Raw genomic sequence first — 15,855 nt, forward strand, 5'->3', positions numbered from 1 at the left:
CCTCTCTTCCCCACTTTGATTACAGACTGATTGCTCTTCTCTTGATTTGGATATTATACTCTTGTCAGCATGCAGTATTTATTAGTGAATATGAGCATACATTTCGTTCTGTCTTGTGTCTGTCGCATTTTCCTCCTTCTGCCTCTCCCTGCACTGCTGTAAAAATGAAAAAGTGCTTGGTCTTAAAATTGCTACATCAGTTACTCCCCTTAATAGCTTCATTGTGTGTGTAACTTCCATTGAAATGGTAAATTTTGGTCACTTTTTACATACTTCCAAGGTCCTGTTCTCTGTAATGCTGGATTGTTAAAATTTTTTTGGATTGCCTCACAGCAAGCAGCATTCCAGATCTCCATTTTGTATCCTGGCAGATACAGCAGCTCTCTCTAATAATCCTCCTTTTAGAGGGTGATGTGGAGTTTATAGTTCACTTGTTGTCCTTATTTCTGCCCCATTTATCTGTGCATATTAGAAGAGAAATGCAATTTAAAGATTTCTGTTGAATAGTTTGAAATTTTTCCTATCCCTGTTTCCTTAAAACCCAGTTATTGGAATCCCTGAGGAATGATACTGTGATCTCTGAGTAGAGAGCTATAATGCTTCCTGGAGTTTAGCCAAGGATATATGTACGAAGGTGTCTTATGTATCTTACCAGGATGGTGTTCTTTTAACACCAAATATCTTAAATAGATAATCACAGATGTTTATTGGACTCTTCCTATGGGCTAAATATGCTGCTGGGTGCTGTATTGCAGTGAATACAACACATGCATCCTCTTCCCTTTATGAAGCTTGCAGTCTGTCAGGGGAGACAGACATTCAAAGAACTACTTTAAAATTTAATTATAGTTGTGGTAAGTGCTATCAAGAAAAGAATGGAAGGTCTTGCCTAGTAACTTTGAAACTTAGAGTAGACAAAAAAATGAGTAAAAGCCAGGTGATAGGAAAGGAGGAGGAGAATGTGCAAAGGCTCAGAGCAAAGCATGTACATTTACCTTCAGGCAAATATTTAACTGCAAATGAATTAATGTCTTTACTGGAGGATCTTGGTATTTAAAGAAGTGGCAGATGATTTCATAATGTAAATCTTTTAAGTAAAGCTAGATCTTCATCGGGTCAATTTGTTTAAATGGAACTAACTGATATTTTTCATGAACAAATATTCTGTGGCTCTTCTAGAATTCTACTGGGAAGAAGAATTTTTTTGCCACCCAAGGAGCCATCTTCAAGAAACATCTGAAAACCATGTAGGGCTTTGTAGGATAGCCCCACTGATTCTGTTAAACTTTCTAAAACTGGTCCTCGTACAATTAACAGGTGCTATGGACGAACAAGGAAATTTGCCAAGCAAGTTAGCTATGAGACCACTGACTAGTCATTCCAATGTTCAGTTACTTACCCCTGACTTATTTTCAGTGTTCTCCCAAGTGGCTTTTTCTCTCCATCTAACTTCCTCTCCGTTTTACAGTTTCTCTGTCTTCACTCATCTTTTCTTTCTTACCTTCCTATCTTAGAAGTTTTTCTGTTCTTTTCCGGAGCTTATACTTTACTTGTGCTTATAAGCCCAGTTAATTGGAAACTCCTTCAGTGCTTTTCCTCTGTATATGGACATACTTAAAATTGTTTTGTAATTATCTGCTTTCTCTGTGTCAACAAAACCTCCCCTCCTATCTTTCAGATTTTAATTCACGTTTCCTAAAATGTGGTTCATATAATATGCAGTATAATTTCAAGTAATACAGATTATTTTTTTAAATTACTATAATCTTTATTATAATGAATATCAAAATTAATAGTAAGGTATTAATTAGTTCCATACATATATGAAATTTCTTTTGTACATTAAATTTTAAAGTGAATAAAAATAAATTCACATACACTTATTACAGAAATTGAAAATAACAATTGTTTTCTTACCCACACTAATACCTGCAACACTTTCCTGTGTTACCTTATAAGCCTGTGGTTTGATAGGGAACAAACTCTTGGAAAGACTTTTTAAATAACTACTTTTTGGGGCAACTGGGTGGCTCAGTCAGTTAAGCATCTGACTCTTGATTTCGACTCAGGTCATGATCTCACCGTTCAAGAGTCCAAGCCCCAGTTGGAGAGTTTAAGCCCCATGTCAGGCTCTGCGCCACCAGCACAAAGCCTGCTTGGGATTCTCGCTGTCTCTCTTTCTCTCTCTCTCTCTGTCCCTCCCCCACATGCACATGGGCATGCTCTCTCTCTCTCAAAATAAATTAATAAATATTTTTTAAAATGCTACTCTTCTCATTACAAAATATAGATAATCCAGAAAACAAAAAGAACATTTAAGTCATCTGTAATCCTATCACCCATCAGTAACCACTGTGAAGTTGGGTGTATATTCCTCCAAGTCATACGTATTTGCAAAATAGCATGGTGGAAGTCCAAGGTCAGACTGACCCACATTGAAACCTAGCTACTTCCTTGATGCTTTGGGAAAGCATCTTGATTTTTTTTTATTTATTTATTTATTTTTTTTTATTTTTTAGACCCAGTTTCCTTTATCTGCAGAATGGGACTGATAACCTACCTCAGGATTGTTAACTGGGGCTGAATGAGTTAATACCTACAAAGAAATTAGCCCAGTACCTGGCACATACTAGGCATTGAGTATTTTTTTTTTTTTAATGTTTATTTATTTTTGAGACAGAGACAGAGCATGAACGGGGAAGGGTCAGTGAGAGAGGGAGACACAGAATCCGAAGCAGGCTCCAGGCTCTGAGCTGTCAGCACAGAGCCCGATGCAGGGCTCGAACTCACGGACCATGAGATCGTGACCTGAGCCAAAGTCGGAGGCTCAACTGACTGAGCCAGCCAGGCGCCCTTTTTTTTTTTTTTTTTTTTTAAATGTAAGCTCTACACCCAGTGTGGGGCTTGAGCTCACAACTCTGAGATCGAGAGTTCCATGCTTTACCAACTGAGCCAGTCAGGCTCGCCACGTTGAGTACATTTTATTTATGTTTTAAAAATTTTTAATGATTTATTTATTTTTGAGAGACAACGTGAACGGGGGAGAGACAGAGAGAGAGGGAGACAGAATCCAAAGCAGGCTTCAGGCTCTGAGCTGTCAGCACAGAGCCTGACACAGGGCTAAATCCCACAAACCGTGAGATCATGACCTGAGCCGAAGTCAGACGCTTAACTGACCAAGCCACCCCAGGCGCCTCTTGAGTACATTTTAGATTATTTTTTTTTAATTTAAGAATATAGAATCAAACTACAAGCTTTTTTTTCTTTGATCACCTGACAATGTTTCTTTTCATATCATTAAATAGTGTTTTGAAACAGTGGTTTTTAAACTTTTTAAGCAGCAGTAACCCTCTAATGAAAATCTTAGGAGAATATTAAATAAGTGTATCATTTAAAAGATGGCATTATGTATATGTTAAGAATTTTAACCTTTATCATATATGTTTTATAGATATCTAAACTGGAGATTATAAAACAACATAAGGAAGTGTTTTCAGTGGCAAGTGAAAAACAAGTTAATTAATCTCCACCTGCATGACTCAACAGCACCTCACACTCTTCATGTCCAGAACTGAATTCCTTGTCTTCACTTTCAAACCTGTTACACTGTGCTCGTGTCAGTAGGGCTTAGGAGTGGGGTGTGAGCAAGCAGCTGTGACACCTCCTTCAGCACTCGCCTATTTATCCTGCTTCCTCAGTATTCCTCCTCGTTCCCTCCTCTCCATTCTTGCTGCCACCAGCCTGGTTCAGACCCTACTAGTCCTTTTCTTAAGTCTCTCTCATACTGTCCACAGATTCATTTCCTAAAATAGAAATTGCTGCCCTATTCAAAAGTCCTTAGAGGTTTTTTCTTGTCTACCACATAGGGTGGCATTCTGCACTGTCTCCGTCTTAACCACCGAACTCCACAGCCCACTGATCTTTATCATGAACTTTATACTACATCCAGCGCAAACTACTTACCATTCCCAGAGTCTCAAGCCTTTGCCCCAAAGCATTCCCTTTGCCTGTGATGCCTATTTCCCTTTCTTTGTCAAAATCCTCATTCAAGACCCAATTCATAACTAACTTATTAAGTGTAAAAAAACCAAATTACTGATATATGTAATAATATGGTGAATTTCGAGAAACAGATTAGGCGGAAAGCCAGAGACAGAATACATAGTACGTGATTCCATTTCTGTGAAAACCCAGAAGACACAGAAGCTCGTCTGTGGTGATAGAAATCAGAAAATAGTTGCTGGAGGGGGAGAGGAAGAGAGTTTAATGGAAAGGAACATGAGGGAATTTTGGGGAGTGGTGGAAATGTTCTCTTATTTCAAGTAACGGTGCGTGGGTGTATTCAATTGTCAAAATACATCAAACAGACCACCTAAGATGTATGTATTTTGATGATTTGTTAATTATACCCCAATTTTTTTTATTTGCACTAAAAAATCTATTATAAAAGAAGTATCCTCTGTGAAGAAATGGCCTCTGAGTCCTAATTCAGAACATTTTTTATCTCCCTTTTGGAGCATCACGTGTTCTTATTTGTATACACTGACACACAAATAATCTTGCTAACTGGAACCTCTTTGAAAGCAGAAATCATTATTGTCAGACATTCATCTTTGATAACCCTAGACTTGTTGGCTCAGCACACATTTATTGAATAAATGTGTTCACATTGACCATTTTTCTTTCCATTCCTGGGGTAGAGTAGCCTGTAAGGGTACCTATGAAAGGGAATATTTGACTACTCAAAATTGAGGAAATCAGCTTCAGAGAAATTAAGATTTTGCTTTTTTTTTAATTTGTATTTTTTATTTCTAAATTCCTGCTTGAATGACTTTTTTGATTGTACCTACATTTGTGGTGAGCATAAAATAACATATAGACTCATCAAATTACTATGTTATACACATGAAACTAATGTAACATGTCAACGCCAGTTAACACGGGGTTCAATATCACAAATGGCAAGATCATGACCTGAGTTGAAATCAAGAACCAGATGCTTAACTGACTAAGCCACCCAGGCACCCCTGGTTTCCATTATTTTTAATGCCTGCCGTTCTTCTGATGCTTACTTTCCCACTTAATCCAAATAGAAGTGTTACTCAATTCCACTCCTGAAATCATTATTGAACTTTATGCTAATTAACTCAGATGTAAACTTAAAACAATTAAAAAAAAACATTCCTCAATTATTTTGAATAACTAATGGCAGATCCAGTATTTCATTGTTCCCATTTGTTTTAACCTCCAGGAAAAATGTTTCAATAAGACTTCACTTGTTTTCTCAGGGCAAATTTAATTCTTAAAATATCTAGATATGCAAATTTCTCTAAAATTATATTTTAAACTATATCTGAAGAAGTTAATGTTTTAAAATTATACTTTGAATCATTTCTTTGGGAATAAAATCTTAGTCATAACTTCACCGGAAATGACCTATATGGGGTATTTGTGCTACCACTTTTTCCCATCTCATCCCATGGCAGACATCACCATCAATCATGGCTTCTTTCCTGTTAAGGCCTTATAGCTTCCAGTTCCCTTTTAGCCTCATATTCCAGGCAGCCACACTTAAGCCTCTAGGATTTCAGTTGAATATTTAAGATTCCCCAGAACTGGGGAGGAAGGAGGTGGAGGTAACTAAAGGCTGTTTCCTAGGTAATGAATTAGCCATGTACAAGTGAATCTTTGGCCAAGACCTGGAGAACAGTTGAAGACAATTTGATTGTTAAAAGGTGGGGGAAGTAGCATCTGAAGTGTTAATTTTTTTTAAGTAGAATTATTTTTTTAATGTTTATTTATTTTGTTTTTAATGTTTTAAATTTTATTTAAATCCAAGTTAGTTAACATATAATACAATAATGATTTCAGGAGTAGAATTTAGTGATTCATTACTTACTTATAACTCCCAGTGCTCATCCCAAGAAGCGCCCTCCATAATGCCCATCACCTGTTTAGCCTGTCTACCCACCCAACACCCCTACAGCATCCCTGTTTGTTCTCTGTATTCAAGAGTCTCTTATGGTTTGCCTCCCTGTCTATTTTTCCTTTCCTTTCTCTATGTTCATCTGTTTCTTAAATTCCACATATGATTCCATCATACATTTATTTTTCTCTGATTTCACTTGGCATAATTACACTCCAGTTCCATCCACATTGTTGCATGAGGTGTTAAGTATTAATGGTTTTCTTTTAAAGTACACAGGAAGAAACTTAGACCAGGAATCAGGAAATGTGGGTGTGGTTTCAGCTCTGAGAGTGGTTCTGGTAAGGTCACACAAACCCTGTGGCTCTTAGTTGTTTCAGTTGAAACAAAATTGAACTAAATATTCAGTAGAGTCGTAATTCTAAAGTTCTACAATTTTAATGATTTTTTTTAACGTTTATTTATTTTTGAGATAGATAGAGACAGAGCATGAACAGGGAAGGGTCAGAGAGAGAGAGGGAGACACAGAATCTGAAACAGGCTCCAGGCTCTGAGCTGTCAGCACAGAGCCCGACGTGGGGCTCGAATTCACGGACCGCGAGATCATGACCTGAGCCGAAGTCGGCCGCTTAACCGACTGAGCCACCCAGGCGTCCCTAAAGTTCTACAATTTTAAATGTAGGTTAAAGACAACATATCTATAGTCAAATCATACATTTAAGATTTAAGATTTAAGAATATTACTAAGGAACTAAAGTAAATTGAAAATACTCTGATTAGAATATGTAGAAATGGTTTAAAAACTGCCAAGTGTCATAAACTGTTGTGTAAATTCAAACCTGTGATAATGAGCAAATTAAATTTTATTTTAAAGGATAATGCTAGACAACTTTATCTTCAACTTTGAATCAGGGACTTTTTTCTTCCTTAGTATCAATTTAGGTTTAAGTTTGGAAAGGACTCAGGGGCGCCTGGGTGGCTCAGTCAGTTAAGCATCCGACTTCGGCTCAGGGCATGATCTTGCGGTTTGTGAATTCAAGCCCCACGTTGGGCTTTGTGCTGACAGCTCAGAGCCTGGAGCCTGCTTCAGATTCGGTGTCTCCCTCTCTCTCTGCCCCTCCCCTGCTCACGGTCTGTCTCTCTCTGTCTCACAATAATAAATAAATGTTAAAACCTTTTTTTTTTTTTTTAATTTGGAAAGGACTCCAAAAGTCAACAAATTTGATCCTAATTGAGATGTGAAATCTTTTGTCTCTCCTAGCACTTTCTAGGCATCATGGCAACTTCATCTGAAGAAGTTTTGCTAATTGTAAAGAAGGTGCGTCAAAAGAAGCAAGATGGAGCTTTATACCTCATGGCAGAAAGGATTGCTTGGGCACCTGAAGGCAAAGATAGATTTACAATCAGCCATATGTATGCAGATATTAAATGTAAGTCAGCTATACTAAGGCCTGATGTAACATTTGCTAATAATTTTATAAGAAGATTGCTTATATGATCTTTGTGGATTTTTTTATTATAGTGTCCAAAAAACCAGCTGTATGGAAATAATGTTAAAGTGGGATCGCTGAACATATGTTATTCTGTAACCCGCCTTTCCCACTTTATAATAATAAAAGTTTATATAGTTTTACACATGTGAATCTACATCATGTAAAAGTCTCCACACATCGCCACTTTTAAGAGCTGCATAATACTCCACTGAATGGATATAGAATCATAATTTAATCAGTTTCCTTGAAGGACAGTTAGGAAGTTTTCAGAATTCTTTTTATTGCAAACAGTATTGCAGTATAGGTCTGTGTACTAATATCTTTGTGAGGTTGTATATGTGGGATACATCCCTGCAGTGGATTTACTGATTCAGATGGTTCATGCATTTAAAATGTTGGTTGAGGGGCGCCTGGGTGGCACAGTCGGTTAAGCGTCCGACTTCAGCCAGGTCACGATCTCGCGGTCCGTGAGTTCGAGCCCCGCGTCGGGCTCTGGGCTGATGGCTCAGAGCCTGGAGCCTGTTTCCGATTCTGTGTCTCCCTGTCTCTCTGCCCCTCCCCCGTTCATGCTCTGTCTCTCTCTGTCCCAAAAATAAATAAATGTTGGAAAAAAAAAAAAAAAAAATGTTGGTTGATGCCAGATTGCCCTTTAACGAAATTGTATTGTTTAAGAAAGTTGTGTAGTTAATCTTTGGTTATGTGGCCATTGTCTGTTGAGAAGATAGACTCAATTTTTTATTGGATATAGATAGGAGAAATACAGAGCACAGTATCCTTAACATGTTGTGGTGTCTGAACTGTGACCTTAATATGGATTCATTTATTTTCTTGGATATAAAATTCTTCTCCAAGATAAAATCTTATGTAGATTTCAAGGAATGTGATACCTCAAAAAATAAGACACTCTTCACCTTGCAGGTGCTAGATTTGTAAATGTCCTTTGTGTTTGAACAGTTGCCCTAAGGACTTACCTCAACTTTGCTACTGGAAATGACCAAGATTTTTATCCATTTTCACTGAAATAATTTAGAATGTTTACTTTCAAAAGGAAAGACTGTTTGAAATTCATCATAATTAAGTACTGCCTAAGCTGTCTGGTCTTTTGTCCGCTATTCTGATAATATTACCTCCTTTTAAAACTTTGTTTCTGTGGAAAAGTGACTCACCAAGTTCCTCATAGTACTCTTACAAACTAACATTTGTACCAGAAGAGACTCATAAATTAGGAACTTCCTCTGTTAGCATTTCTCTTCAACAGGAAGTTGGTCCTGTAGCTCTGTAAAACATGCACTCATTGTGATACCCACAACGTACAGTAAAGAATATACCCTTCTCCTATTTCTTGACAGTTCTGTTATTGGGAAGGAGAGCACATACTCAAATCTAGATCTGCGCCAGATCAGTATTCATTTTAAGTTGAATATTTGAAATAAAGCCCATTTCTGAAAGAAGCCATTGAAAATTATCAGTAATAAATTACTAAGGTGAAAATCAGCAGTTAGGTTAGCTAATTACAAAACTTCAGAAATAGGCCTCTTAGAGGCAAGAGCCAGGCTACAGCAGTAACTGAGAAAAGATGCATAAAAAGGAGTGATGGTTTGTTTTGGAGAAATGGAAAGACACAATAGGCTGGCTGACAGCCTACATTGCTCCGTATTGCTGCTTTTGGTAGTTAGATATTTCATCTAGACTGTTGGTCTGGAAGCAGCATCTTGATTGAAAAAGTTTGTTTAGGGATTAGTAGGTGGTTTGGACCATGAGCTCTAGGCAGCATGTTCACACTGTCATGAGTCTCCCATTTCATGAGACAGAACCCCTCCATCCCTCTCCCTCTGTGGAAGACAAGGACTACTGTTGCCATGAGGCCCACTCTTTAAGAGTACAAGTTGTCTATAATGTGGATGTATTTTGAGGTTCCCAACATCTATTTATTATGAAAATTTTCAAAGTTACAGAAAAATTTTAAGAATGGTACAATGCATACTATACAATATATCTGACTTACGTGTGCATACACTCTGCTTTGTAATATTTCGCACTGAGAAAATTTTAATAGTAAACATCCAGGACATTGTTACATCCCCAGTTGTCCCAGTAATGTTCTTTTGTAGTAATGATTTTTTTTTAAACCCTATCCAGTCTGGGTTCACATATGTAGTTGTAGTACCTTCAGTCTTTATAGACTTGTCAAATATCATACATTCTGATTATGTCTGCTTATCCTCTCAAGGTTTTTTGAAAATTATTTTCATGCATACTTGTGTTTCTTATAAACTGAAAAGTTTACAGGCTTGATTATACTCAAGTTAAACATTTGCAGCAAGAACAACACATAGGTGGTGGTCTTTACTTACTATTCTATTCCCTGAGAAAGCCTGTAGTGTCAGGTTGTCCGACTCTGGATGAGATGAAGTTTGATCACTTGGTTGAAGTGATGACACCAGATCTCTCAAATGTAAAATTATGTATTCTTCTTTGCAGTTAGTAAGACATGGGCTGTGATTTGGAGCTTTTTGAATTAGGACAAATCATTTTTATTTATGATAATGATGATTGGAGGTAGCTGTTCACGGTCAGGACTCCTAGTTGGCTATTTGGAGATTTTCCCCAGTTGAGTGGAAACAAAAGCCCTTTAATATCTGGCGATGGAAGCAGTAGGTGAGAAGTGCCACACAAAGAGGGTGCTGAAGAAGGAAGCAGAGTGTTAGCGGTGAATTTGTTAAACTATTCTCTGATTATATGGGATTATTTGAGAAGAGTTCATTTCTGCAAAAGCATTAAGATTGGAACAGGGCAGCTAAAGCCCAAAGGAATTCTGAATCTTCTTGGGAGGAGAAGTGGCGTATTGTAGGACGATTTCCACAATGTGGGTGTCCTCATCTAATTTGTCTCATGTTTCTTTTTAGGCCAGAAAATTAGTCCAGAAGGAAAAGCTAAAATTCAACTTCAGCTGGTGTTGCATGCAGGGGACACAACTAACTTCCATTTTTCCAATGAAAGCACAGCTGTGAAAGAGCGAGATGCAGTGAAAGACCTTCTTCAGCAGCTGCTGCCCAAATTCAAGAGGAAAGCAAATAAAGAACTGGAAGAGAAAAACAGGTGAAGGAGGAAAAGAATAGCCTTTTGAAGGGACACTAGATTCTCTCCAGTCTCTTAGTAGAGTAACAGCTGTTATGTCTCAACCCTTGTACTACATTAAATTAACTGCCTCAACTCTAATAATCGGGTGAGGAACAGAACTGAGATTCAGAGGTGCCAAGGCCTTTAATTCCTTCTCCCAGTTCTCCGTCACAGAGAAGACACTGAACTATTAGGAATGTGTTTGTAAATGAGAAACCTGAAAAATCACACTATAAAAAAGTTGAGAAAGCGTGTAAAGTAATGAGAATTTCTGATAAGGTGAATTACTCCATTGCCAGTATTTTCCAGGCCATCCATGCTTAAGTCTCCAAGTGCTTATCACCATGAAAAATTAGTGTCCAGAAAATCTCAAGCATACCTTTTCTCTTCCCCTTTCATCTTTATTTATAAAAGAGAATACAGTACAATACAAGTACAGACATAGTGATCTTTGTATCACTGGGATATTGAGATGAATAACACCAATAACCCTCAGAGAATTTAGGCTTTGCTTCTAAAGACTTACTTCCATTTATCTTCATTTGTTCCTCCAAAAGTTTTTTTTTTTTAGTTTGAATTAAGAGATGAACTAAATGACCTCTGCTGCTCCATCATCATAAAATGAAAGTTGTGGGTCTCACTGTTTTGTGTTGTTAAAGTCTTTTTTTTTTTTTAAGTCTTTTTAAAGTGTTAACATAAATGGTGTTTTATTCTAGAAGTTCAATATATTCAATATATTCTATCACCAGAATGCTGCAAGAAGATCCTGTTTTGTTTCAGCTTTATAAAGACCTTGTTGTGAGTCAAGTGATCAGTGCTGAGGAATTCTGGGCCAATCGTTTAAATATAAATGCGACAGAGAGTTCTTCTACATCCAATCATAAGCAGGATGTTGGCATTTCTGCAGCATTTCTGGTATGTGACCCTTCTAGACTTCTGAAGGGAAAAAAAAAAAACAACTGATAGATATGTTAGCAATGCCATTTCTTTTGTAAAACTTCGCATTTCCTTAAAGCAAATCAGTAGTTACTTTGGTATCCATGGTATTCTAAAGTATTTTAAAAATAGATGCAGTATTTTTTAAATAGATGCTTCTTGTGACCCCTGGGTGGCTCAGTCGGTTAAGCGTCCGACTTTGGCTCAGGTCATGATCTCGCGGTTCAAGAGTTCCAGCCCTCCGTCAAGCTCTATGCTGACAGTTCAGAGCCTGGAGCCTGCTTTGCGTTTTGCATCTCCCTCCCTCTCTCTCTCTGCCCCTCTTCCACTCACACTCTGTCTCTCTCAAAAATGAATAAACGTTAAAAAAATTTTTTTTTAAATAGATGCTTCTTCTTGCCAGTTAACTTTTTTTTGGTTTTTGGACTTGACCCTAATATGCTGGAAATTAAGTGGAGTTTAATAAAAGAGAATCTTTTAGCAATTGGACTAATACTTGTTTCCCCAAATTCTTTTAAAGTTAGGGCTTTCTGATACTTTATTTTATGATTGCTATATATATAAATGCAGAGTTAAATGTGGAATGACCATGGTATGACAGAAAAAGACTTGTAAAATGTATTTTAGTGAAAGATTGAGAATACCCTACTTGTGGAATTAGAAAATGGTATTCATTTAGTCTATACTTTGGTGGAACCAAAGCAGTGTTTATGCATTTAACAAGAATTTGAGTACCAGTTATATGTTTAGCATCTTTCTGGGCACTTAGTAGTAAATTGAATGAACGAGGCCTTTCCTAAAGAAACCAGTCAGACCATAAGAGACTCTTAAAAAAACAGAATACACTGAGGGTTGATGGGGGGTGGGAAGGAGGGGAAAGTAGTGATGGACATTAAGGAGGGCACCTGTTGGGATGAGCACTGGGTGTTGTATGGAAACCAATTTGACAGTAAATTTCATATTAAAACAAATAAAATAGTAAAAAAAAGAAAGAAACCAATCAGATAATATTTATTTATTTAGTAACCAAGGTTTATAGTTGTTTTGGTAACTGTACAAGTGTTATGTTAAAGCTCCACTAGCTATCTTCCTTTGGCCACACTTACACATACCTATTTGACCATGTTGAATTTTCAAGGAAACTGATTTCACATCAGTAAGACTATGTGAAACCAAGCCAGGCTTCTTTGAGCCCTATCTCTATGCCAAAAATAAAGGTGAGGGACGTATTCTGTCTCTCTAGTTTATTCAGAAAGTCTATTTTTCCACCTTTGTCCGGTGTCTATTGTATGTTTACACGTCTTCCCCCAATATTCTAGTAAATATATACGTGTGGTCTTTATTTTAGGCTGATGTCCGGCCCCAAACAGACGGATGTAATGGTCTGAGATACAATTTAACCTCTGATATCATTGAGTCCATATTTAGGACCTATCCAGCAGGTAAGAAGAATCAGTCTTTCCACATAGTAGAAATATTTGGATGAATTCAGTAATAATACTTAAGTGAAAAACAAGTATTGCAAGGGAGCATTTTAAATAGCCAAAGTAAAAAAGTTACAGTACTTACGATTTTATTGAGTTTATTGTTTTAGGGGAGATTTTTCTTCCCTACAGTTGATTCTGGAATGGCAAATTGTTTCCATTATTAAAAGTCAAAGTTGTTAGTTTAAAAAAAAGAAAGCTTTACCTTTATTCCTGATGAAGTGCAATAAAATACGCGTGAAGTACTTACCCAACGTCTGACATATAATAGTTATTAAGGGCTTAGTATATAATGTGCTGTCATCAGTTCATTGGTATGATGATTTTTCCATTCTTCCATCAGTGGTTCTTAAACTCTATTTACCCTTCAGCAAACCTGCACAAGATGGCCTACTCCAGAGGTATCAGTACATAGTTTCTACAATGCTAACTCAGATCCATCTTCATGCTGCCTCCAAAGTGACCTTTCTAACCCACAAATCATTACCCTTGCAGAAACCATCTTAAAAGTATAAATGACTTGATCCCAGCTTTATTAATTGAAGGTGTGCAGCTGAGGTTGAGAACCCCACCACTTCAGTCATTCTGCTGAGCAAACAGTTCTGTCTCAAAGCATATGCTGTTCTCTCTTCTCACTTCCTCACTGTGCCCCGTTAGTCCTTCACAAACATAACTCCCCCATAGGATTCAACACGAGTATTGCCTCACTACCACCTCTGTAAAATCCTGACTTCTTTGGGCAGGTATACATCTCCCCTTTGCTTCTGTAGGGGCTTGTGTCTGCCTCAACAAGTTATCACGTTGTAATTTTTATATCTTTCTGATAAGAGTGTAATTCTGTAGTGCATATTACATACCAGACGCCATTCCGAGGCCTTGATATATATTAAGTCATTTAGTCATCACAAGTAACCCTATGAAGTAGGCAGTGTTAATACCCTCATAGGACAGATGAGGAAACCGAGATGGAGAAAGATTAAGTAATTTACACAAGGTTATAGATAGTAAGTGGCAGACCTAGAATTTCAAACCCAGGCTCTCTGGCTCAAGAGACCATGCTCTTAACCTCTTTGCTCACTGGATTGTGAGCTTCTGGGGTGTGCTGAACTGATAGTCCTAGTGGGTATTGATTCTTGGTATTTCTACTAAAACTTTGAAACTTGTTAATTCTTCTGGTGCAAAATAAGGTTTCGTTTGTAATTGGTTAAGATTTATACAGTAGTGAGTGCCTCACCTAGTCTCTCAAGTTATATTTCAAATTTACAATTAGATTATTATATACGGTATGTAAAGTTGAGCAGTTTAGTAATCTAGTTTTTGCTATTCTGTATTTCAACTAATTTAAGAAGTTTTAAGAAATGGAAACTCTGCATGTAACTATTACGGTTTTTTTCCACAGTAAAAATGAAATATGCAGAAAATGTTCCCCACAACATGACAGAAAAGGAATTTTGGACACGTTTTTTTCAGTCCCATTATTTTCACAGGGACCGGCTGAATACAGGGTCAAAAGACCTCTTTGCAGAATGTGCCAAAATAGATGAAAAAGGTAACTGCTTATCCCTCACATGCTAAAATTTAATTTGCTGTTCTCTAGTCCTCTAGTTATAGTGCTGTTAATGACTTTTTTTATTTTTGAGAAAGGTAAGACTTGACCAACTTTTATTTCATTGATTTTGTAGGGTTAAAAACCATGGTTTCACTAGGAGTAAAAAACCCACTGCTTGACTTGACAGCTTTGGAAGATAAACCGTTAGATGAGGTAAGCAGTACCAAAAGAATATGAGAGGGGTGCCTGGCTGGCTCAGTTGGTAGAGCATGCAACTCTTGATCTAGGGGTTGTGAATTTGAGCCCCACATTGGGCATAGAGCCTACTAAAAAACAAACAAATTAAAAATTTTTTTTTTAACTTTTGTTTATTTTTGAGAGATAGAGACAGAGCATGAGACAGAGGTAGGAGCAGAGAGAGAGGGAGACACAGAATCCAAGGCAGGCTCCGGGCTCTGAACTGTCAGCACAGAGCCCGATGTAGGGCTCGAACCCACGAACTGTGAGATCATGACCTGAGCCGAAGTCAGACGCTTAACTGGTTGAGCCGCCCAGGTGCCCCATAAATTTTAGTTAAAAAAAGGAATTTATGAGAAAAAACAGTCTTCCTAGTTTCAACTAGTTTAAAAATTGCCTTCCGTGTAGATATTCCACTTCTGAGAATAAAATACACAAAGTACTGTTACTTGGAGTGATTTATCAGAAGTGCTTCTTAGCACTGTTTGCTATTAAAATTGCCTTGGAGAATTGAACTTATAGGCGTTGCTAAAACTTTTGTAACAGAATTTTAGTCGGTTGAGTGTTGGACTTCAGCTCAGGTCATGATCTCATGGTTTGTGGGTTCAAGCCCGCATCAGGCTGTGTTCTGGCAGCTCAGAGCCTGGAGCCTGCTTCAGATTCTGTGTCTCCCTCTCTCTCTTCCTCTCCCCCGTTGTACTCTCTCTCTCTCTCTCAAAATTAAATAAACTTAAAAAAATAAAAAAATAAAAAATAAAAGAATTTTCTAGCTTCCACATAGCAATTCTCTAGGTAATAATGTGAAGGCTTAACATGTATTTGTGAGTCCAGCTTTATGCTCTAGCTGACATTAATCTAAAGAAATGCGGATAAATATTAGTAGATGAAGAAAAGATAACAAGCATTTTTCCATAGCCCACTATTTGGCAGACCTTGAACACACTCATGACCCTTACCCTATGCTAGCTCCAATATGTTTCAACAACTAGACCATCAAGTGTGAGCTACCTACCCCTGCATCGTGTCTCCAGACTTACAGATTTATCCAGTCATGGAGAGAGATATGATCCCTTCTGATTAGGGCAAATCCCATTCCTGTTTGTATCTTCT

At 37.5% G+C, this 15,855-nt stretch overlaps 1 protein-coding gene across 1 annotated transcript in view; it reads left to right on the forward strand.

Annotated features, from left to right (window-relative positions):
• The window catches only part of GTF2H1 (general transcription factor IIH subunit 1), a 37,472-nt gene that overhangs the window by 1,812 nt on the left and 19,805 nt on the right, over positions 1–15,855 (forward strand). The window contains exons 2-7 of the mRNA XM_045484710.1: positions 7,188–7,356; positions 10,326–10,518; positions 11,289–11,454; positions 12,824–12,917; positions 14,359–14,508; positions 14,642–14,721. Coding sequence (XP_045340666.1) covers positions 7,203–7,356; positions 10,326–10,518; positions 11,289–11,454; positions 12,824–12,917; positions 14,359–14,508; positions 14,642–14,721 — 837 coding nt within the window. The 5' untranslated portion in view covers positions 7,188–7,202. The remainder of the gene's footprint in view (positions 1–7,187; positions 7,357–10,325; positions 10,519–11,288; positions 11,455–12,823; positions 12,918–14,358; positions 14,509–14,641; positions 14,722–15,855) is intronic.

Source organism: Leopardus geoffroyi, chromosome D1 (genome assembly GCF_018350155.1).
Source record: "Leopardus geoffroyi isolate Oge1 chromosome D1, O.geoffroyi_Oge1_pat1.0, whole genome shotgun sequence".
NCBI lineage: Eukaryota > Metazoa > Chordata > Mammalia > Carnivora > Felidae > Leopardus > Leopardus geoffroyi.